General features: G+C 50.4%; 1 protein-coding gene across 1 annotated transcript in view; it reads right to left on the reverse strand.

The window, feature by feature from the left end:
- COL22A1 (collagen type XXII alpha 1 chain) overlaps nt 1-22,426 on the reverse strand; it is a 265,238-nt gene that overhangs the window by 57,555 nt on the left and 185,257 nt on the right. Inside the window, exons 40-44 of the mRNA XM_060128072.1 lie at nt 17,438-17,515; nt 9,285-9,320; nt 8,310-8,363; nt 6,997-7,041; nt 2,673-2,720 (exon numbers count right to left, since the gene is read on the reverse strand). Of these exons, the coding sequence (XP_059984055.1) occupies nt 2,673-2,720; nt 6,997-7,041; nt 8,310-8,363; nt 9,285-9,320; nt 17,438-17,515 (261 nt within the window). The remainder of the gene's footprint in view (nt 1-2,672; nt 2,721-6,996; nt 7,042-8,309; nt 8,364-9,284; nt 9,321-17,437; nt 17,516-22,426) is intronic.

Here is a 22,426-nt window from a genome sequence, read left to right on the forward strand (position 1 = left end):
CTTTGTCCCCCTGGCAGATCAGACGCCCCTGATCATCAATACCGACTCCCAACTCTTCCACTTAACTGAGTCATCTCAGGCAAGTCACTTAGTCCCTTTGAGTCTATTTCCGTATCTGTGAATAAGGATTGTTCTCCTACCTTAGGAGAGGGATGTGAATCTGAAATAACACGTGTGAAGCATCTAGCACGTTGCAGGGTTCCAACTGTAAATACAGACTCCCTCTCGCCTCCATCCCCTTCGTTTTTCCTGAGACACTTTCAGCAGACCCGGCTGGCTGCGTCACTGTATTTGGTGTGGGACAGCATATCAAGAAAGTGCTCAATCAAATGCGTACAACTGGAGGAGTGCTGCAGTCTCTGCCCGGCATAGGATTCACCTCCAGATCATCTCATGCAAGTTCTTGCTGGATTCCTGAATCCTCACTGCAGATTCCTGCCAAAGGGTTGTGGAGCCTACATTTCAAATCTCTGGGTGACAGGCAAGAAACTCACTACCTGCCCTTTGTCAGGTAGCTGTCAGGAAGCTCGGATGCATGCAAAGATGAAGTCGGAGAGCAGAGGGGCTAGAGCACAGGACGTGGAGGTGGTCACGCTGGGCTCGAGTCTTCGCTCTGCCACCATCCAGCTCTGTTGCCTTGAACAAGTGACTGATCCCCCTGTGCCCAATCTCCTGCTCTGTAAAATGCAGCACGTAGTAGTACCCACCCACTGGGTTGTTGCTGAGGATAGGATGAAGTAATATTTATCCCAGGGAATCATCTAATGGAGAGGCCCTGAGGATGACCTCCCCGGGCACAGATCCAATTATGGAAGTTCATTAAACAGGAACTCTTAGGAGACAAACTTTCTAACCAGGCAGTTTTCCAACTATCAGAATGAGGCAAATTTTCTGTTATAAAAGATACCTTCGTAGCAAAAGAGGGTCCTGCCGCCAGCCCACCTGGACCAGATCATCATCAAGACGGCAGCAGGTGATTATAAAACAGGCAGCTGGGATAGCTGACTTCACAGACCTGGGCAAACCCACAGAGCCCAGGCTCTTGTCCACAGGGTTTCCAGGCAAAGAACAGCTCTGTAGGGCCAGGGAGTCTCAGGTGCTTCCCTGAATGTGGGTGCTCACATTCTCTCTGCGGTTCCTGGGTGCTCTGAGGAACACAGCTGCATCCTTTAGCAGGTAAGAAGTACCGATTTGACGAAACACCTATCTTAATGCTGTAGCCGTAAAGCATTAACCCATGCAGCGTCCACCCCTATTATCATTGCCATCAGGACCGGGACACCTTGAGGTTGAAATCCTTGGTGAGGCTGTGGGGTGGGGAAGACAGGGGCCAATGCAAACCCAGGGCCTTCCAGCGGGACACAGTTAGGAAAAAATGATCGAGAACAGAAACGCCTGTAATAAACACGGCTGGAACCAATAGATAATGAATTCTTGCCATGTCCTTGTAAAAAACAAAACAGAATTCCCTCTTGTTAATGAAAATCAGGAAAGATTGCTCTATTACTACTCATTTTCCAATGAAATGTATAGTTTTCCATCAAGGCATCTCAACGTATAAAGAGATGAAAAGGCCCAAGCTTCTGAGAAGGATTTCTTTTCCCTTTTGTTCTCCTCCCTCACTCTCATGCAAGAACCAGGTATTTTCCGACACCTCCCAAGTGGTTTTTAGAATACAGGAAGCGAGGGAGAGGGTGGTCACACAAAATCCAAGGCCAAGCTTCACCCGAAGCTAAGACAAAAGCTTGGAACAGAGGCAGCAAAGGGTCCTCCACACGCACAGCCGCAGGACTGCTCTTCCTGAAACACAAATCTTATCCTGCCTCTGTCTCGCTCACAGCCTTCCCCAGTTCTTCTCTTTAAGCGCCGAGGTCCCTGGCCAGGCTCCTGGGCGTCCAGCTTTCCGTGCCCTATCTCAGCAGAGCTGTGCTGAACTCGCGTCTTCTGTCGCTCGTGGAGAAGGCGCACGCGGTTCGGACCACGAGCGCAGCGCGCGCTCTGATCTGGACTCAGCCTGGCTAAGGGCCCGGCAGCCGGCTCCACCGCCCTGCACCTGCACTCTGGACCTCGCCCCAGAAGAAACCCCACCCGGCCTGTCTGACTCTGCCCATGCGTCCTCTCAGAACTCCAGGATGCACTCCTGTGTGGGGTCAAAGGTCAGCCTCTGGAATCAGTGAGGAGTGGGCTCTAGTCCCATAAAGTCACTGACCCTCACAGTGACTCAGGTTTCTAACAAGCAAAACAAGAGCATAAGTAGTACCAACATCAGAGAGTGATCGTGGATATAAAACAAGAGCCACGTGGGAAGCATTTCACATAGCACTGCCTGGGAGGATTTCCTGTGATGACGGATCTCACTGTCCAATAAGATCGCCACTAGCCACAGGTGGCGAGGAAGTACTCGGAATGTGGCTAGTGTGACCAAGGACCGGAACTGCTAATTGCATTTAATTTTAATTAACTTACATTTAAATTGACACATGTGGCCAGCGGCTGGCATACTGGGCAGCGGATTTTAGCACACTGCTTGCACACAGTGAGTTCTCAACAAATGCTGCTATCATTGTTAATGTTATAACATAGTTGTTTGGACAAAAAAGCACATGTTATTGAGATCTCTAATCCCCCATCACCATTTTCAAAATGCATGCACATTTATTTCATGCTTTTACCTTAACCAAGAGATTTATGTCCCCTGGAGACAGCAGTGGAGAGGGGCCCTGTCAAAACAAAAACCAGTAAATACAGACATACACACATGCACGCACACCGCACACTCCACGCTTCTTCAGACAGCACGCAGCCTTCAGAATGGAAGCCGTAACACATGACGAAGCTGGGCCGGGCACGGGATGACAGGCGCCCTGCCTACGCCCCATGCTTGGGAGCCACAGGGCTGCCAGTCCTGAGTCTGACATCGGCCTTTCTGGTCCCCGGTCTCCTTCTTGTGGCCCCTTCTCTTCTCCTGGTGGCCTCTCCTCCCCACTTCCATCAAAACCAACAGGGCCTATGGGTACTGTGGAAGACAGAGGGGCAGACGGCCCTTTATTCCCCAGATGGGTAGCAGCCGTTGCTATCAGTCATTCACAATGTAGCATGATTTTAAAGCAACTTCTTCAGCTTTCGTAGGTGAAATAGCCTTTTCGGCCTCATTCATCATTATGAGCTGGAAGTCTCTAACTTCAGGAAGAGTTCAGAAATCAGGAGTAATTACATAGCCTCTGAAGGTGTGTAGGAGCCCGTGGGCCCCTGACTTCACGTTCAAACCCACGGTGAGCTGGAACATGGCATGCGATGACTGGGGTCAGCCCGGAGCCCAAGCGGAGCAGAGGCTGGGTTCACACTGCGGCTCAAGGGACATGAAGCTGGGAAGGAAATGGAAACTGAAGGCAGACACTAAAGTGAGGAAGGGGTTCTTAGGGAAGCACTGGGAGACTGGTGTGCTACTCTGCAAACTTCTAAATTTGCCGTGGAAACGGAGTGCCAGAGAATCCGCTCTGCAGAGGGCAGGCGGCAGGGCTTCCTCCAGATTTCCAGAGTTTTCTCTGTGGCCACAATCGGACTTGTGGCGGCCGATTCCTTCTGATCAAGTTTGACGTTGGGCTTATGCATTGTGACTCCAGTCTAGCCTCCTAACGAGACAATTTCCCGGGCTGCCCCCTCTCCCTGGCCCCACGGGGTTTCTGCCACATCCTATGGCTGCAGCAAGCCACATGACAGCAGCATCGGATGCGTTTGCATCGGATAATCTCGGCAGTGGCTAGGCGCACGCCTGTCTTTTCTGAGTTGAAACGCTCAAGTATTCTATCAACACTCTGGTCTATTTCAAGAGGACACCCGAGAGAGACTGGGGTAGGACTGACTCAGATTTGGAGGTTCTGAAGGCACCACTAGCCCGCAGGGAGAGCTCACTGGGTTGCATCTGCTGAACAAAGCCGAGAATGTCCTTAGTTACCTGAGACCGACCCTCAGGAGGAAGGCCAGCTTGTGCCACGTTAATTAAAGCTGTAAAAGGGGGAGAGGGGTTTTATTTTGACGCCTTATTATTTTCCCCTGGGAAGTTAATAACCTAAGATTCCTATTGTTCAAATTGGGACATTTTCATACTGCTGGCCTTGTATTCTTTGGAATATTTTTCTGCTGTCATTTGAGCCCCTTGCAGAGTTAGAATGAGCTCTATTAGGCAGCACGGCTGGGCATCAGTTAGAAAAGGAGAACAAGGAGTGAGTTTTCTGTGTAGGTACAGCGTGGCCTTGGGGATAATTCAGTTAATGTCCTGTTGTGGTCCATTTCTGTGGGTCTCACGAGATAGGTCTGAATACACAGGAGCAAGGCCGTTGTGGGGTGGTGGCCTCCTGAAGGTGGACACAGGATGCATCAGAGATTGCCACGTTTGCTCTGGAGGAATTGGCTGTTGATGGGATAAGAGAACAGGCGTGGGAAGTGCTGGGGTACAGGAGACATAGTCTGTGCCCTGCTTAGACCCTCCATCCCTCCTGGCGTGCCCAACCACCAGCTGCCGGGACGCTGGCTGGAAGGTCACACAGAGACGTTACACAGTCAACAATGAGCTGACATGGAGGTGAGAGCGGCCGGCCTCTCGACTGGAGATGGGCCAGCTCCGCGGGGCTGCTTGCTCCCCGTAGGCTCAGAAGGAGCCTAGATTCCAGCTGAGCCCACAACTTTGACTGCCTTTTCCCCACCACGCCCTGCTTTCTTCAATCCTGGCAGGTTTCACCTCAATCAGTTGGCACAAGAATCCTCACCAGAGGCTCTGCTTCCAGAGAACCCAAGCCTAGACAGAGGGATTCCCAGGACAGTGCAGCCCTGGAGAAACACTGTAGGCCCCACTCTCCACCCCCTGAGGGACGATGACTGTAGTAAAGGCTTAGCTCAGAAGACCTGGGTTGTCCAAAACCTGCACATTCCAAAGGTCCGGCCCTGGCTGGCTTCTGGGAGATAACGTCTAAGTCCTTGGAATGCCCCACCCGATAAGAGTGCCTTTGTTTACCTAGGGTCTTGGGCCACGCAGATAACTTATGCTAACACCGTGATCTATGGCGGGGTCCTTGGACCACGTGAGAGGGCTGGAGATGGTGGAATAACCCAGCCCAGCCAGGGAGGCATCACACCTACGAGACCCGGACACCAAGGTCTGCCTGAGCGTCCCTCAGTGGCAACACCTGCTGCATTTCAGAGCATGCATGGTCATCCACGTGCCCTCTGATTACACACAACTGCTGGGAAAACTGAGTGCTGGGAGGGGACACCTGGAACCCTGAGCCTTGTCTCTCAGGGCCTCTGCACTGTGCGTCTCCTCCCTGTGCTGCTCTTAATCTGTAATAAACCATCAACCATCGTGAGCCTAACAGCTTTCCTGAGTTCTGGGAGTCCTTCCGGTGAATCACTGAACCAGAGGGGAGTATCGGGGACCCTTGAAAACATGACTCATCTGATTAGTGAGATCACAGAGACCGACAGCTACCCAGTGGTACTTGGGACCACCTGGGGGGAGCGTGTTCAGTGAATTTAAAGGTAGTCAAAGAGAGACCCATCCTCTCTCTGTCTCTCTCTCCGCTCTGCCGGTGACCGGCCGTGGACATCACAGTTAGTCCACCTTGTCAGCTGGACTCTGCTGATGTAATTTTCTCTGCAGAGGTGTCAAGGTCTGGATTTGGGAGGGGTCATCTGAACCCCCTTCAGCCTCTGGCCTGAACCTTACTCTTTCACCCACTTCACCTGGGACTTGCACTTGGGTACTGGGGTGGCTGCTGGAGATCTGACTCCCTCTATCCTCCAGCAAGACTTTTCACTCATCCCACTGGCAGGGCTTCAGTGAAAAGTTCCTGGACCCTTCTAGGCAGACCAGGTGCCCCTCCAGATCTCTGCTGTGCCCAGCAGCCCGGGTAAGTCAGGAACAGATGTCCACGCCCTCAGGGGCCTCCAGGCCTTGGGTCCTTGCCTGAAACTCGTAGCAGGTCAGGCTCACAGAGGAGAAAGATGGCCTCTCCGACCCATCCTGAGGGGAAGCTCCTGCCCAGGGCAGCTTACTGGAGTCTGACGCCAGCCCTGAGGCCTGAGATTCCCCAGTTGCAGCTGCCACTGGTTCCTCCATCTTGGGTGGTACCTTCTGATGGACTCATTTCTCCTGTGTCTTCACAGCTGTCGCCCCACTCACCCAGACCTGCTCATCCTCACTGCTCCTTCCCTGGAGGGCCCACTCGGGGCCTGGTTAACTGGCTAAGCCTTTGGGGCTTCTCTGGCATTGGTAACTTAATTGGGAGGCGGTTCCCCAGAAGGGGACTATACTGCACACGAAGGAAGCCTGCAGGAGCCTTGGGCTAAAATGAGGATATACAGCCCAGGACCAGACGCTCAGGACTGTCCATTTCCGCTCAACCTGCTCTCGCTGTGAGAGAGGAAAGAAAGTTTCTTCTACTCTAAAAGCGGGGAAGCCAGGAGGTACTGACATTACTGAACAAAAGGGCAGGACACGGGCCGGTGAGGAACTTGCCGTGAATGCGGCTCTTGTCCATTTGCTCTCCCCCAAATCACCATTCATCCTTCTCTGTCCTGCTCCAGGCCCGGGAGGCTGCACCCTGGGGATGTGTCGGGGGACTCACCTGCCTGCTGGCTCTCGGGTGAGCTGGACCCATAAGAGGCACGTTAGGAAACTGGAGTGGGGGGCCGAGGCACTGCTCCCTCCTTGCCTCTGGCCAGGCTTCCTGGCAGTGGCTTTGAACCCGCAATGACAGCCCCCATCTTCCCCACCAGCCTCGCTTTCTCTTGGCTCTGGAGAGAAGCACAAGGTGGTGCTGGCTTCCCTCTGTGCTTTACCTCTGGGTGCCACAGCATCTCTGCTTAGCTCCCTCTGCCCACAGCTTTGTCAAAAGCCCCTCCTTAAAGTCTCTTGCGCTATACGAGCTGCATTCTATTCTGCCCGAACCCCTGACTGATGATCAAGACTCGTCCAGAACAGGTAGATGACGTACATACCGGCTTGCCAGGAGGCCCTCTTTCTCCTGGGTTTCCAGGTACACCCTAAGAGAAGAGAGAAAGGACATTAGTTCTGCTAAGCACATAATCCTGACCCACCCTGCACACCCTCTCCGCCAACCTCTATAATCTGCTGGGTGCAACTCAGTAGAAAAAGAATCACCCAACCGTGAAGACTGGCACCAATAAAAATTCAAGGTTTCCAATCTCAGCTGAATACCCGGAGCTTCTCAGGAAATACTCAACTGTGCCGAATGTTCAAAACAGTAAACTACCCCTCCTGTAACTCCTTTCCAAAACATGGAACCGAAAACCACTCGTGCATGCAAAGTGTGTACCTGTGCGTGCACGTTTGTGTACACGCGCGCACACACACACACACACACACACACACACGCCCCTATCTTAAATTTCTGCCATCCTTTTCCAAACACAGGAGGAAGGACCAGCTTTGAAAAAGAAGGCTCTTCTACAGAACTGACTCTAAGGGTGTAATACTGAGAGTGGAGCAGATACAATAAATTCAAGTATTTGGAGACAGGAATGAGAGGGTAACTTTCTTCTCTGAAACAGAACCCAAGGAAGGGAAGGGGAGGGTGATTTATTGCTCCTGCTTATAGTGAACCAAAACTATAGACACGGAAAGACGCGAGTCTGAGCAACAAGTCTAGCACTACTGGTTAACGGTGCCACACCTCTGCTCCAAGAACTCACGGTTGTCTTTTATCCATTTGGTCAGTAAGTCTGTATCGAGTAACATCTACGTGCCTGTCACCCTGTTAGGCATCAAGGACCTAGAGATGCTAAGACACATGGTTCCCACCTTCTTGGCGCTCAGATCTACCTGAATGAAAGTCAGATCACGGAGATAAGAGACGATTATCACCGTCACAAAGTGGGAAGAGATACAGCCTCAAAGAGTATTAGGTAAGTCTGTGGAATTCCCTTGAAGGGAGAAAGCCATTATACGGATGAGTTAGGAACAGGTCCATGGAGAAGACGATACCTGATCTGAGCAGAACTGACCAGCTAGGTACAAAAGAAAACTGACAAAACAACAGGAGGCACTGCGTGGGATAACCGGAGCTTACAAGTTTCTGAAAGCATCACACAAAAGCCAAAGAAGTGAAACTAGACAATGCAAGCTTACAGGGCACAGGGAATAGAGGAGCAAAACATACAAAATGTTCATGGCGGAGGGGAGACTAGTGAAGATGACCAGCTCCCATGGGGGCATCCTGGTCAAGGGAGGCAGGGAGAGGCTGGAGAAGGGTTCGGGAGACAGAGCCGGCACCCTTTGCGCCTTTACTTACGTCTTGGCCAGCTGGTCCCTGGGGGCCGGGGAATCCAGGTGGGCCTCGAGATCCCTGAAGAAAAAGAAAAGACATCCCACCCACAGTTTAAGGAAAATAAGGCCCCCCTTTCCTCGGGTCGGTTCTCCTTGTATAGAAGGCCTGGTGCTCTGAGGACTCCCTGGTGGAACGTGGGTGCCTGAGAGCCGCCTTCTCAGAGCTTACGCATTTCACTGCGCTCGTGGAGGTGGATGCATTAAATACACACAGAAAGGATGCCCGGAAAGTCTTCCCCGTGAGCCTGACTGCCCAGGCCCCCTTTGCAGGCCCCTTTCTTGAGTGGACAGGGCAGCTCCCGCAGTGAGACGGGCCTGAGCTCACCCCGGGTGCCGTGTGGAAAACCAGCCCCGGGGGCTGGCCAGCTGGGTAGATTGCCCTATAAGAGGCCCAGCTCAGAGCCCAGCACTCAGGTGACCATTACTATTTGTTATTGGAAAGTCATTCCCACTCTGATGAAAATTTCTAGACACTATCAGGAATCAGCACAAATCATCTCTCATGATGGATCTCACTTCCTGTAGGAATTTTCCTGTGTCTTCCACCCACCTTACAGATTAAGCGAGAGCCCTCACTTGCTCAGGGCTATGTGGCCGGGGGTGTGAAGCCAGGATTCAAAATTAGTTCCTCTGGCAATGTGATTAAATTTGTTTAACCATGGCTGTCCTTCTGGGAAGCAGAGATAGCAGAAAGCGAAGGCAGCGTCAGTCTGGCCAACGATCACCATCACCATCACCGTGCTCACTGCACTGGGCAACGCCCCACTCCCTCTTACTCCACCATTCCATAGGTCAGTGCTTACACCTTGGAGAGTTCGCACTGTTTAACATTAAAGATTTTTTGAAACTACTGTATTTTCTGGCCTCTGCAATTTGAAATTGCTTTGATCGCATAATTTCTCCCATCAAAACCCAGCCCTCTATTTAAATCATACTGTACCTGAGGTCCTTTTTCTCCTGGTGGTCCAGAGGGGCCCTAAGAAACAAACAAACAAATAAGCTAACGAGAAGTGAAATGTTTATTTAAACATGCTGTGGTGTTTATTTCTAAGCTAGGTCTTTAACTGTCCTGAAAGGAGGAGCTGACTTCCCCCATCTTTAAGACATAGTGTCACACCCTCTCATACCACCCACTATCGTTGCACGTGGGAATCTTCCTGGAACCTTCTCCATTTGCCACTGAACTAGTGCCACCCCATCCTGGCACCCACTGGATGTCTGACACTTGAGCCCATCTCTAGCTCTGGTGTGGAGTGGAACCAGCATCCTCGTGCTGTGCCCCCTTCCTGCTTGGGCAGCACAGGCCCCCCCCTTGGGGGGGCGGGTACATCCAGAGCCAGAATCCGCCCCCCCCGACACACACACGGGTCTCCCATCCTGCGAGTGTGACCAGCCTAGAATCTGGCTTCCGATGTTGCACTGAAGATGCGTCCCTTGCTTGAGGCATTAGTGTCTACTTTGAGTTCCTGCAGTGAGCAGAGCTGCCCCTCAGCCCTGAGAAGGCTCTGCCCTGCCTTTCGGCCTGGACACGTTCTTGCCACACGCTGGTTCTCAGTTTAGATGTCAGCACCCTCAGAAATCTTCCCTGGCTTCTCCCAGGAGGCTCGTTAGAAGTGGTCCCCAGCCCCTGGGTGCATCCCATCATAGACATGTGGCCTAGTGCTGTCATCGCTTCGGGGCCCGTCTGTCCTCTCTACTGAAAGGACTGCGTGCTGTCTTGGGGGCGCTCGGCACGCTCTCGCCAGTGCTCAGCATGGCCCCGGGTGTGGTCAGGACGCAGCAGACCACAGCACACGGCACTCTGCTAAAATTAACATTTTATGGTATGAGGAGAACTGGAAAATCACGTGTTATCATCCTTTCCATTGACGATCAAACTAAGGCCCAGAAGAGACAAAGAACCAGCCCAAGCCACATCGGGAGTCACTCTCCAGGTGGGTTGAGTCCTACCGCCTGTTCTCCGTTCCGTGCACCTGTGCATACCTGCAGCAGTGCCCATGAGAACTTCTGAGATATCCCAAGAGGGAGAAGAGACTTCACTCAGAGGCACAGGTTTCTGGCAGTATGACGGACCAGGTAACCTAAAAGCCTGCCCACCAAATAGTTCCCAGAACTGCCTGATAAAATAAAGTAAGCATTTTAAGTGCAGAATTGAGCACTAAAGGAAGGAGGGGACATCTCCAGAGCCCTAGGCCAAGAGGGCAAGTCGGGCAGGTAAGACAATGGACTCAGGATCCCACCTGGGGTCTACCTGACTCACAGGTCATTCTCCTTTCATTAGCTCTCACTGCTCTGTCAAGCTGTAGGTCAATGGTACACATGGACCAATATACACACATCCGAATTTCGTTCCTTTCAAAGTAGTTCCTTACTGAGACTGCACACTTATTCTTCAAGGAAAGGGCTTAGGGACAGTTTACTACTGGCCTGGGGAATGCTGTCAGATTTCAGAGGCACCTTTTGTTTCCAAATTAAACTCCATGATCCACCTCAAGCATTTGACTTGTTCATTGGACTAAGCTCCGAATTCCTCTCTCCCATCATTTAATATGAAACCTACAGGTGAAGCATGGATTTTGTCGTCAAAAAGGTCTTCATTTCAAATCGGAGCTCTATCCGTTATTAGTCATTTGACCTTGAGCGTGTTACTTAGTTTCTCTGAGCTTCAGACTCCTCAACACAAATACAAAGCAAGGTGATCACCTTGCCTTGTGTGATCAGAAACAGAAGATCCTCTAAGTAGAGAACCAGACCGGTGCCTGGCCCACACATAACAGGCATTCCCACGCTATCTTGCTAGTATACTTTTAAGAAATAGAAAAGTGTGCTGTGGAGGAGGGATTGTATCCTGACTTCCCAATGTCATTCCTAAATCTGAAGCCTAGACACGTGTTCAACAATAATGACCCTCTTTTCCGAGATTACGCCCTCTGATGGGTTTGTTCAAGAGTCACTTTACCCAAAATACATATTTTGGCCTTTGACACCATTTTTCCACTAAAAGGAACGCCAGCTCCTTGTAGAAATGACTGATCCCAGATCTGGGTAAGGAGTACGGACAAATCTGGAACATCCTGTCATTCCAAAGAGCAAGGAAACTACCGAAGACTGGAGGGTCAACTTGAATAGTCTCCTATTTGCATCAAATAAGACCATTTGAACAGTGAAAGGAAGAATAACTGCAATATATTAAAACAAGTCAAATGTGTTCAAATCCACGGGTTCAAAATTATTGATAAAAAAAACACCTCGTTGATCATCTTTGCAAGACGCTAGGGAACCAAGTCGTTATTTGAAAATGATTGAAGGGAAAGCATTTATATTCTGCCTTCCACGTGAGCTGTTCCACGGGCATCCGAATGGTAAGTGAGGGAACATCTCTCCACACAGAAGTATCCTAGCTAACACACAAAAAAGAACTGACTGAACTAGAATAGCACCAATTTGCAAGCCCTGATGTGCTAACTGATCTACACCTTGGCTATCAGAGGGTGTGAATGTCACAGCAAAGACACCACTGGACATCACACGCCTCCTGATGGCAGTCTTGCCAGAAAGATCAAACCTGAATCTGCTCCAGCCTCGACGCCCAGGTACGGGTGTATAGGAAACACAGGGACAGAGTAGTGCTAAACTGTTCTGTGAGCAAAGTCCAGACGGTGGGAAGTTCTGAAACCAAACAATAAATCTTGTCTCATCAATTAAAATATTGCCATTTATATTTATATAAATTTGAAATCTGATCCCCCCTCCCTCCCTCCCACAGGTATCTATTTGAAAACACACTCATTTCATTCTCCATCATCTCTTATCTGAAGGGCTCATGGGTACCAGGCTAAGTGCTGGGCTTGCCTTTCATCAGCCCAGTGAGCCAGGCGCACTGTCTGAACCTCTCTAAGCCTCAGTTTCCTCATCTGTAAGCTGGAAAGAATCATAGTTCAGGCTCACAGAACCACTACAAAGACTGAGGAGGGTAGTGCACGTAAAGGGCCTCCCACCGGGGCCTGGGCCGTCGTATAAGTGCTCAGCATGCCTTAGGAATTATTATTAGGAACAACAAAAAGCCTTGTTGAGATTAGAAAGGAGAGTTTTCAACCAGAAGTGAGAGTAGGAATTTATTTAAAACCTTTTTTTTTTCCATCAAGAGAAGAATCCCCTGAGACTTTAATCTAAAATGCCAAGATTGGGATATTCAGCTCCTGGTTATACAGGGAGCCCTGGGGTCTGGGGTGGTGCGTTGTCGGTAAGGACCCTCCCCAACCCCTCCTCTTCTGCCCACGGGACCCTGCTCTGCGCACAGGACCTTGCTCTGCGCACAGTGCAAGACGAGAGCGCGTGGCCGGGAATGAAGCCCTGCAGAGCCCGTCCTGAGTGTCGGCTTTGAGGTACCTCTCAAGAGATGCCTGGTGTCCCCAAGTAGCAGCCGGGCAGATGGGGCTAGCTGGCTGTACATGGTTGTTTCGAGGGGCCACAGCCCAGCCTAACTCCGGGACAACAGGAGTGGCTCTGTGGTTCTTAGAACCAAAGGAATTGGACTAAACCAGCAGATACGACATATGAACAGAAACAACGGCTAGACTTGCAGGTCAACAGTTCGGAAGCGGTAACGTACGTGAGAAGACCCTGGCACAGGAAAGGACAATGTAAATGTGAACTTCTGTTCTACCACTGCCCTGCTTGGGCATCTGCTTGGAGCTGCAATGCTGGCATCCAATCCCAGTTCTACCACGTCCTAACTGTGGCTTCAGGCAAGTGTCACATCTCTTAAGTGGTTTCCTTTATTTGTAAAATGAAAGGGAGAACAAGATCTGCCTGGAAGGGTGGCTGGGAGGATTGGATGAGAAGTTGTCCACGAGATAAATGAGAGAATGGGCATGGGTGCCCTGCTCACGCCGGACCCTGCCAGTAGGCAGGCCACGTGAGCTGTGGTTATGACTGCTCTAGCTTTTAGCGGCTTTCATTTCTGTTCTTATTGTATTACTCCCTAGAAGAGGGGGAGCAGAAGAAAAAAAAAGAACCTACCAGTTAGGACATGTGACACCTTCCAGTTAGGACACGTGATGTATGTTTTTGCACACAATCAGCTCCATGCTTCCTTTTCCCCGATCACACTGTTGGTCTATTAAGGGCTGTTGAACTAGTTTTCTTTGTATGTGACCCTCAGCGCCTGAGCAAACAGGCGTCAGAACAAGTGACTCCAGAGAGGGAAAACTGAAGATGTAGAGAACAGAGGCGCAATTTTCAGCGAAGGCTGAGAAAGACGTCTGAGAAGGATTTTTATGACCTCAGAAAGTCCAAGGCAAGGTTCCAAGTGTTATTACCAATACTACCACATTGTAATCTGCCCAGCACCCCTGATTCATAGGGAAACTACTGCTCAGCACGGAGGCTTGGGGTGCGGGCTGCCGGCGGGAATCCCGCCCTTGCAGACCTCGGGCTCCGAGGCTCAGCGAGCTTCAGCAACGCTTTGATCTGCCCTCAGACGCTGCAAAAGGAAGACCAGAGGCAACCTGAGGATCAAAGGGAGTTTTTTGGTTAATGTCTTGAAGGGAGAAGCCAAGACTCCAAACAACTGCCTCCCCGTCCACCCCCCGCCCCACGATGTGCAGAGACGTCGGCAAAGAAGGTCCCGGGCTCCTTCCAGGTGTCAGCGCTGCTCCTGGACGCCGAAGGCCCTGGAGCTCAGCGCCACGGAAGGAAGGGCGAGAAGAATCCAGCCTTCATGTGAGCACATAATGGAAGCGAACAACCCTCATCCTGCCAAAGCCACAGGAGAGCTGAAGCAGAGGAAGAGAACTGGCTTTGGAGGATGTGGCAGTGATCGGCACCCTGGCCCTGGCCCTGGCCCAGCTGCGTGACACTGGCCAAGTCACCTCACCTTCTGAGCCTCAGACTGTTTACCTGGAAAACACTGACGAAGCAGGCACCTTCAGGACCTCTCTCCAAATCCCCTGGGCACGCACCCACCTGGCAGCTCCTCGCTGAAGGTGCCTGCCCCGGGGGCGTCTGTAGCCGTAAGGGGAGGCTCGCCCCGAGTGCAGGGCAGCTCCCCGGGAGCAGCCTTCCACCAATGCCCAACGGGAGTCGGTATGCAAACACCCCGGCTCTGCCGCCCTTTTCGAAGAACAGCTCTGCAGCCGTACCCCAGTCTCCAAGGGCTTGTCAGTGGAGGCTGCAACTCCCTAAGGGGTGATTTCTGAGACAACTTCCCAAATAAACTCCTTGCCCTTGAATCCTCTTCTCAGGAGATGCTTCTGCAGAATCCCAGCCTTCACCAAAGGATAAACCAACTTTCAGGGGACTGAAGGGCTGAGGATGCGGACGCTTCTGGACTCAGCACAGGACCACATATGGACCACTCAGCCAGTGGCAGGGCTCCTGTAAAGCACAGGCGTGTGAGGGACGAACTCACAGCCTGTCGGCACCCCTTCTCCACCTTCTCCGCACACCCGCTCTCAACACACCCCTGAGCCCTCATTACCGACAGCCAGGCCATTAGGAAGGAGCGTCAGCCAGAGACAGAATTCATGAAAATTCAGTAGCGCTGCCCCCACCACGGAAAGCGGAGGGAGGACACTGCATAGTTGATTTTCGGCCTCTTGGCTGAAAGCAGCCAATTACCTTTCAGGTGGAATCACTGGGGTAGTAACGTATTTCCCGGGAGATTTCATGGCTCTGAAGCGGGAGGTGGGGCGAGGAGTGCCCGCCTCTGCTGCCTGGCTTTCTGATTAAGGGCTTGATATGATGACTCCTGGGGAGCGGACGGGGCATGGAAAGACCCGTGAAATGACAGAGGGACCACCCAGCTTACAGCCCTGCGGTTCCTCTTTCAGTCCGTTTCTCTCCTAAGGGGCTAATTCCTGCATGATTCAGAATCCTAATTCTAACAGAGCAGGCCCCGTGAAAAGCGGGATTTCAGAAGGAAGGAAGCCTGAGCGCTGTCTCTTCAGTACACCTTCTGCCACGTTGTTCCTCCTGGCTACCAGCAGATGAAAGAAAACAGCCAAAGACAAAAGATAAAACGGATGTAATAGAGGGTTTTGTTCATCAGAAATTTTAGCGGAGAATCTCTTCTAAGAAAAACAGACTAAAACTGGACATTTCCAAGAGGATACCACCTGCCTTCTCCCTGGTTTCCGGGGACCTTTTGGAAGACACAAGGCCACTGGTCTTCCTACCACCTTGAAGGTCGCCCCGTTGCTGGGGGCTGGAGTGGAAGTGACGTGGTCATTTCTGGTACGAGGTGCACTTGGGAGGGGGGTGGTCAGAGAAGAGAGTGCCCCGGGGAATTTCAGGGACAAAGTGAGAGGCCCAAGACCAGCCCTGGGGTGTAAGAGCACCACCGGGGGGAGAAAAGGGGGTTTTAATTTAACAAGTGGCACTGTGGGTGATACACTGGATTTCCTCTCAGATTCTTTGAGAGACAGATGAGGAATGACTGGGATCACTTTATTTCTTGAACGCAAAACCAAGCAGAGACCGGGTCATGGACTGCTCCAGTTTACATTCAGATTACATTGAACGGGGGTGAAGCTGGACTGTGCTTCTGGGTTAAGAAAATAATGAGCCCAACGATATCAACACTGATACATGCGCAGTTTGGATATTAAGAGGCTTAGCGACAGTATCTGAAAACCACTGGGTATTGGCGCTTCCTTTAAATAACAGTGAGACAAGTGCTACAGACTGATGTTCGCGTCTCCCCAAAATTCATACATAGAAACCTTAACCCCCAGTGCGATGGTATTTGGAAATAGGGGTTTGGGGTGATTAGGTCACGAGGGTGAAGCCCTTATGAATGGAATTAATCTTTCTAAAGAAACTTCAGAAAACCCCCTGACGCCTTCCACCCACCACATGAGGACACACAAAAAATAGTCATCTATGAACCAGAAAGCGGGCCCTCACCAGACACTGGATCCGCCAGCACCTTGATCTCGGACTTCTTAGCCTCTAGTACCGTGGAAACTAAATTTCTGTTGTGTTTAAGCCACCCAGTCTAAGGAATTTTTGTTACAGCAGCCCAAACAGACTGAGACAACGTGGCTGCCCAAAAACCATCAAATGCAAGGCGCATGACTAAGGTACTGTGTCCTTAGCAAAGAAGGGACTAAACAGAAGATAAAACCCCAGGATTGAAAACTGGTCTTAAGTTCTGAAAGTCATCATTCAGTAACAGGGGTGGGGATGGAGGGGGGAGGTGGGCTCTTTGTGGTACAAAGGGAAGAATTAGAAGCAGCAGTAGAAGATACAGACAAGCGTAATCCTACTCTCTCTGGAAAGAAATTCGTAAAAGATGTCTACTCTCTACAGAAATAACTGTCCAAACATCAAACCCAGATGTACGAGCTTTGAAAGAAGTGTCTCCTATTCCTGGAGGTCTTCGGGGTATGCTGGCTGAGACGCTCACGGCAATCCTCAACTTGGATGGGGCCTGCGTGTCATGGACGCTCATGAGCTCTCACAGCTCAAAGGTTTTACGGTTCTTACAGTCACCACCTCCAGGGAGCCTGCCAGCTCACACCCAGGAGGCTGATGTGAATTATTCATCAAAACCCCCAATCCAAAGACCACTTCCTAGATTTTATTTTGGAGATAAAAACCTTCTTGACTCCACTTACTTACTTACTTACTTACTCTCACCTGTACGTTAATTGGAGGAAGAGGGGTAATGAACTCATTTTTGCCTGAAATACCTGAAAGCATGCTGTTTCTTCCACATCACACTCCTTTCCCAACCAATTCACGTTCACTGGCTATACCTCAGTTTTTGCAAAGTCTGGCCAGTGAGCACTGTTTTTTCCTTTTTATTTTTTAGTGAGTTTTGTTCTCTCACTCCTCTTTGAATCAGACAAGTCTTGGTCTCCCCAGAAAAGCCTTATTCCTATAAGAAATACACCAAGTTTTAGAAACAGTGTCAGTCACAGTGGACAGACCTACAGCCTGGCCAGCCCAGGCACCAACGACCCACTACCAGATTAGCCGGGAAAGGCGTGTCCCTGCTGCAGGGCCTGAGCAGCAGGTCCCCTGGGAGCCAGCAGGGGCTGGCTGTGTGCCAGGGAGCAAGGGTGTGCTGGGTGGGTAAGGACTCACAGGAGGGCCAGCGACCCCAATGCCCGGGTCTCCGTGGTTGCCAGGAGAGCCAGGGATCCCAGGTGCACCACGGTCCCCCTGGAAAGAGAAAACACAAGGTGAAGAGGTCAGCTCTGAGCAATAGAGCGCCAGGGTGCAGGAGAATTACGCCCCTCCCACCGTCCGACCACACTCTCCAGCCAGCACTTCTGCCCCAGCCCGGATTCCGAGTGCCCCCTGAAGTTCATCCAAGCTGCCATCATCCCACCCAGTCCAACACCCGTGGACCACAGCCACCGACCGTGACCATGCCCCAACCCTGACCATGGCTCCAGATGTGATTATAACAATGTGACACCCCCCCAACGTGACCACAATTCCAAGTTTTACGGTGCTTTCTCCAGGCTTCACCTTGCCCCCATCCTGGACCCATGACCATGTACCCACATTTCAGCTTAATGCCCACATCACCAATACATTAATCCATCATTTCACCAATAATTTGCCAAGTACCTACATTTTGTGGGTCACTTTTCCAGGGGGTGGGAGCGGGGAGAACGACTGAGATGTAACCTTTGCCTTGTTTTGTGCATGGCGGTTAATATAGTGCACGTTTAAGTTCTGCCTTCAGCCTTAGTCACTGCTGGCTTAAGAGAGCGACACGTTTCCTGAGCTTTAATCCTTCATTTACGAAGGGCAGGTAACAGCAGGAGCTGCCAGGCCCGCACACGCCGTGCCTGTTAGGGGATCGTGCCTACAGGGCGCCCGGTACAGCAGCCAATGCACGTAGGCCGTCGTAGTTGCTGCTGTTCTCAGGTGCCTGTCATTCTGGACGTTGATCGGAAGAGTAGAGGGGAAGGAAAGAAGAAAAGGGAAGAAGTTCTGCTTTGCCACTTGCTGTAGAAGGATGCTGAGACAGTTATGCCTTCTTCTGCATAATTTCAAAATCCTCCCCCTCTGAGAACAAGCGCTTATCCTAACTGAGACGGCAGCCAAAGCCGACTTGCACTGACACAGGCTATTTACAGTCTTTACACATCTCGTTTTGCGTGGATACTTACACGTTTCTGTTACATCAATATTAACGATGAGGAAAGCTGACCCCCACACCACGGTAAACGCAATGTATGTTGCTTGCAAATTATTACCTTTCTAAATTCCAAAATAAATTCAATCCGAAGCACACAGGGCCCCCAGGATTTTGTGTAAGAAACTGTGCACCTCTGTTAGGTCAGCAGACGGCAGCCAAGCCTGATACTGAAATGGGGGGTGACCCCGTTGAAAGCACTTAACATCTCCAGGATGAGTTAACTCGTATGACAGATGGAAACAGCCTTAGGAGGTCATTATGAAGAGCCGATGAGATAATGTGCAGCACATTTATTTCAGGTAGAACCTGGCGTTGCTAGGCAACACTGCTTTATTAAGGTTTATGTGTTTAAGCATTAAGGGAAAACTCTATTAATCATCAGCTTAGCCTGTAACCACCATCTCAATTTGAAAACTTTACATTTTGGACCTTTAAGAAAATTCACGCTTCAAGATGATTTGTTTGTCTTGCAGTATGACTGTTCCTTGGATGAGTAGATAAGTTATATACTCGTTCAACTAGTGTTGGTTGTTTATTCACTGCAAACCGCAGTCCAGACTCCAAGACCAAAGATGACTCGATCTTGAGCCCATTTTCAATACTCCGTGTTAAATTCCGAAGAGAAATCGAAACAGGGCTTGTGAAGTTCTCACAAAAGAGATGAACCACAATCCAAACCTCTCACTAAACTCTGGTAACACTGTCTCTTTCCCTCCTCCCTCCAGGTGGACGGTGGCAACGTGTCCCGAGAGCTGCAGCATCCCTCTGTCCCGCCCTCGCTTCTGTAAACAGTCCCCAAGAAATCCTCTTCAGAGCCCCAGATGGTGCCTTCTGTTTCTTTAGAATAATATGATATGGCTGATTCTGGGAAGTACAAGGTGCCTGGGACTGCCAGGAGATCTGATTTGTGTGCCTGGGGAAGGTGGGAAGTCAAGAAATAAGGCAAATGTGGGAAAAGGGTAATGAACTAAGAATGAACATGATCAGTGCTGCGTCCCTCACCAGCACATTGTGACAGCGAGAGGACGAGGCAGAAGACGTCAAACTGGCCGTCAGGTGATGACAAGTCCAGTCTTAGGACTGAAACCGAGCTCCCCTAAAATCTAGTTCCTCTGTGAGTTGATGGCCAACCTCTCTCTATCCCAAACTTTATTCCCGTTCTTGCCCTGCCCCTGTTTCTCTCAGGACTGAAGAGTATCAAAGAAAAGGCGGGACTGAACCTGAACAGGACCCTGTACCTTCCCCGGTACGACCCCCTCCAGGTCGTGTCCTCGCTTCTTTGGCCTTCACAGAGTTCCAAAGAGCAGACTCAAGCAGTTACCAATTAGGGAAGAGAGGGGAAGCAGACACAAAGGACCAGCGGTTAAGCGAGAAAGGTTATGGTCACCCGTACAACAGCTGAGCAATAAAACAGCCTCAGGACTCCTAGTTCCTCCTCAAGGGATATACGTAACCATCTGACACGTACCTTCGAGCTGGTCTGCAGAAATGAAGACGCCCACCCACCAGAGGATGCTGACCACAAGCATGTAGACCCCAGACCGGCTGGAACCAGAAGGCTGATGACTGAGATTCCCAAACATCACCCTGTCACCTCACCACCAGCCAATGAGAGAAACGTCCGCGAGCTGATCGCACACCCTACGACCCTCACCTTCCCGTTGCTTTTAAACCCTTGTCTGAAAGCCATCAGGGGTTCAGGTCTCACCAGCCGCCCATCCTCTTTGCTTGGCCCGGCAACAAACACTACTTTCCTTCGCCACAACCCAGTGTCTGTAGAGAGGCTTTGCCGCAAATCAGGCAAGTGCACCCGAGCTCCGTTCCTAACAGAACAATGTCAACCTGGTCCTGTGACTTTGCATAAATGCCACAACCTCTCTGGCACCTTAAGACCCTCATCAATTAGGAAAAAAAAGAACATTCTACCAGATTCCCATGTATCTTCCGTAGACTCATTTACAAGGTAAGAAACCATGTAACATCAAGTATTATATAATTGTATTTTATCAACCGAATCAGAAGACAGAAAATAAACTAAGCACACAAAAATGTCAGAAATATCCATGTTGTTTTGCACCCCAGTTTCTCTTCACAGTGGTTAATGTAGTCTTCTTCCTATAACTTTCTGTCTTATCGTGGCTTCCCCCTTCTTCCCAAGGCTCTATTTCATGCGCAGCACAAAACCCTAACCACTGAAAGCTAAATCACACCAACGGTGGATCTGCATTTTTCCATGCGGTCTGTTCACACCCCTGCTTCTGGCACCAGCTGTTCCCCTCGTGGGGATGTTGTCTGATCCAGGTTCTCAGCTTCCAAACACTTCCCCACCAATTAAGACTCAGCCCAATCATTCCATCTCCATAAACCCACCTCCGCCTGCCCTCCTCTCTGCCTTCCGGAAGGTATTCGAATACATCTTCATTAATCTTAACACACTGCCCTCCCATTTTGTCTGTCTGACCCTCTGACTCCTGTGTGTCTTAAAAGAAGAAGAAAACTATCCATTCATTCCTTTAACCCTTAATCCAACAAATATTTGTGAAGTACCAAAAATGAGTCAGACCCTATGTTGGGAACAATCTCTACACGCTTTCGCATCCGCAATGCCCAGTGTAGGGCCTGGAAAAGCCCTTTAATAGCAAATTCCTGAATGCCCGAATGAATGAACCTCTCATCACTCACATTTTGTCAGGTACTAAATTTTGCTTTTGACCAAAATCAACTTTTTACCCAGGAGGAAACATGATGAAAGACCTCTCCCAGCCCAGCCCAGAATCTGAGTCACACTGATTGATCTCTGCTGCAGGGTAGCCAGGCCTGGCCCTGGTATGTTTATGGCCCTTTGTGATGCTAACATTTACCCCAAGCAACTACACATCACAGCTTAATGGACTGAAACTTTGAGAAAGTGGCTTCAAGAAAAGGGCAAAAGACCTTAAAGCACGGTCAGCAAAAGCAAGGCGGCTCCTGATTGAGAAAAAAGGGGTGTGTGAGCTGTAATCTATAATACTGACTGGAGTATCTGTTTTGGCTGCAAAACATTCTGGGCCAGTTCAACACTGCTTAGGGAAGAGATGTGTGAAGTCATGGAAGGAGAATGACATTTACTGAACATTTATGTGCTGTGAGATCACTTATCCACAGGAGCCCTTTGGGGGTTAACTATGCTTTACTCCTTTATACAGAAAAGGAAGAGAGTCTGTCAAAGAATAAGCCACTTGCCCTTAAGTCATCTGTCTTGCAAGTAGCTAAGCTGGGATCCTAACCCAGTTCTGTATGAAGGCAAAGTCTGTTCATTTTGCTAGAAGTAAGTCCACCCAAGAGAAGGAAAGGCATCTTGAAGAGTCTTCCTGCAGTTGTAAGCAATTAGGAAGGGCTGAGCAGGTGCTCAGGAAAACCCTTATACACTATAGCACCCACCCTGAAATCCCCAGGGGTTTTCAGTCAGCACCAGGAACGAGGGACAGCGCCTGGGCAAGGCACACTGCTGAACGCTCCCTCCTCCCTCCCTCTCTCTCTCTCTCTCTCTCTCTCTCTCTCTCTCTCTCTCTCTCTGTGTCCCCTTCCTCCCTCCTGGTCCCCCCCGTGGGACCCCCATTCTACAACTAAAGACCTGAATTCCAATTTACCTTCCCAGCTTACTAGGGAAACCTTCATTCTAAACTACATTCTAACTTACAAATATATATTATACAATATTAATACGGAAAGGGTCATCTGTTTACACATCTCACATTTGAAATAGGAGGATGTGTTTGGCCAAAGGGACAGCACGACTTACCGTGGGTCCCGTGGAGTTGAAACTGGCTGGTCCACTGGACCCCAGGGCAAGGCCCCTGCACTCCTCACACCCCGGGGTCTCAGCCTTCCTCTCTACTCCTCACTGCTGCCTCTCCCACTTCCACTTGGGCTCTCCAGCA

The sequence above is a fragment of the Lagenorhynchus albirostris genome, chromosome 17, assembly GCF_949774975.1.
Source record: "Lagenorhynchus albirostris chromosome 17, mLagAlb1.1, whole genome shotgun sequence".
NCBI lineage: Eukaryota > Metazoa > Chordata > Mammalia > Artiodactyla > Delphinidae > Lagenorhynchus > Lagenorhynchus albirostris.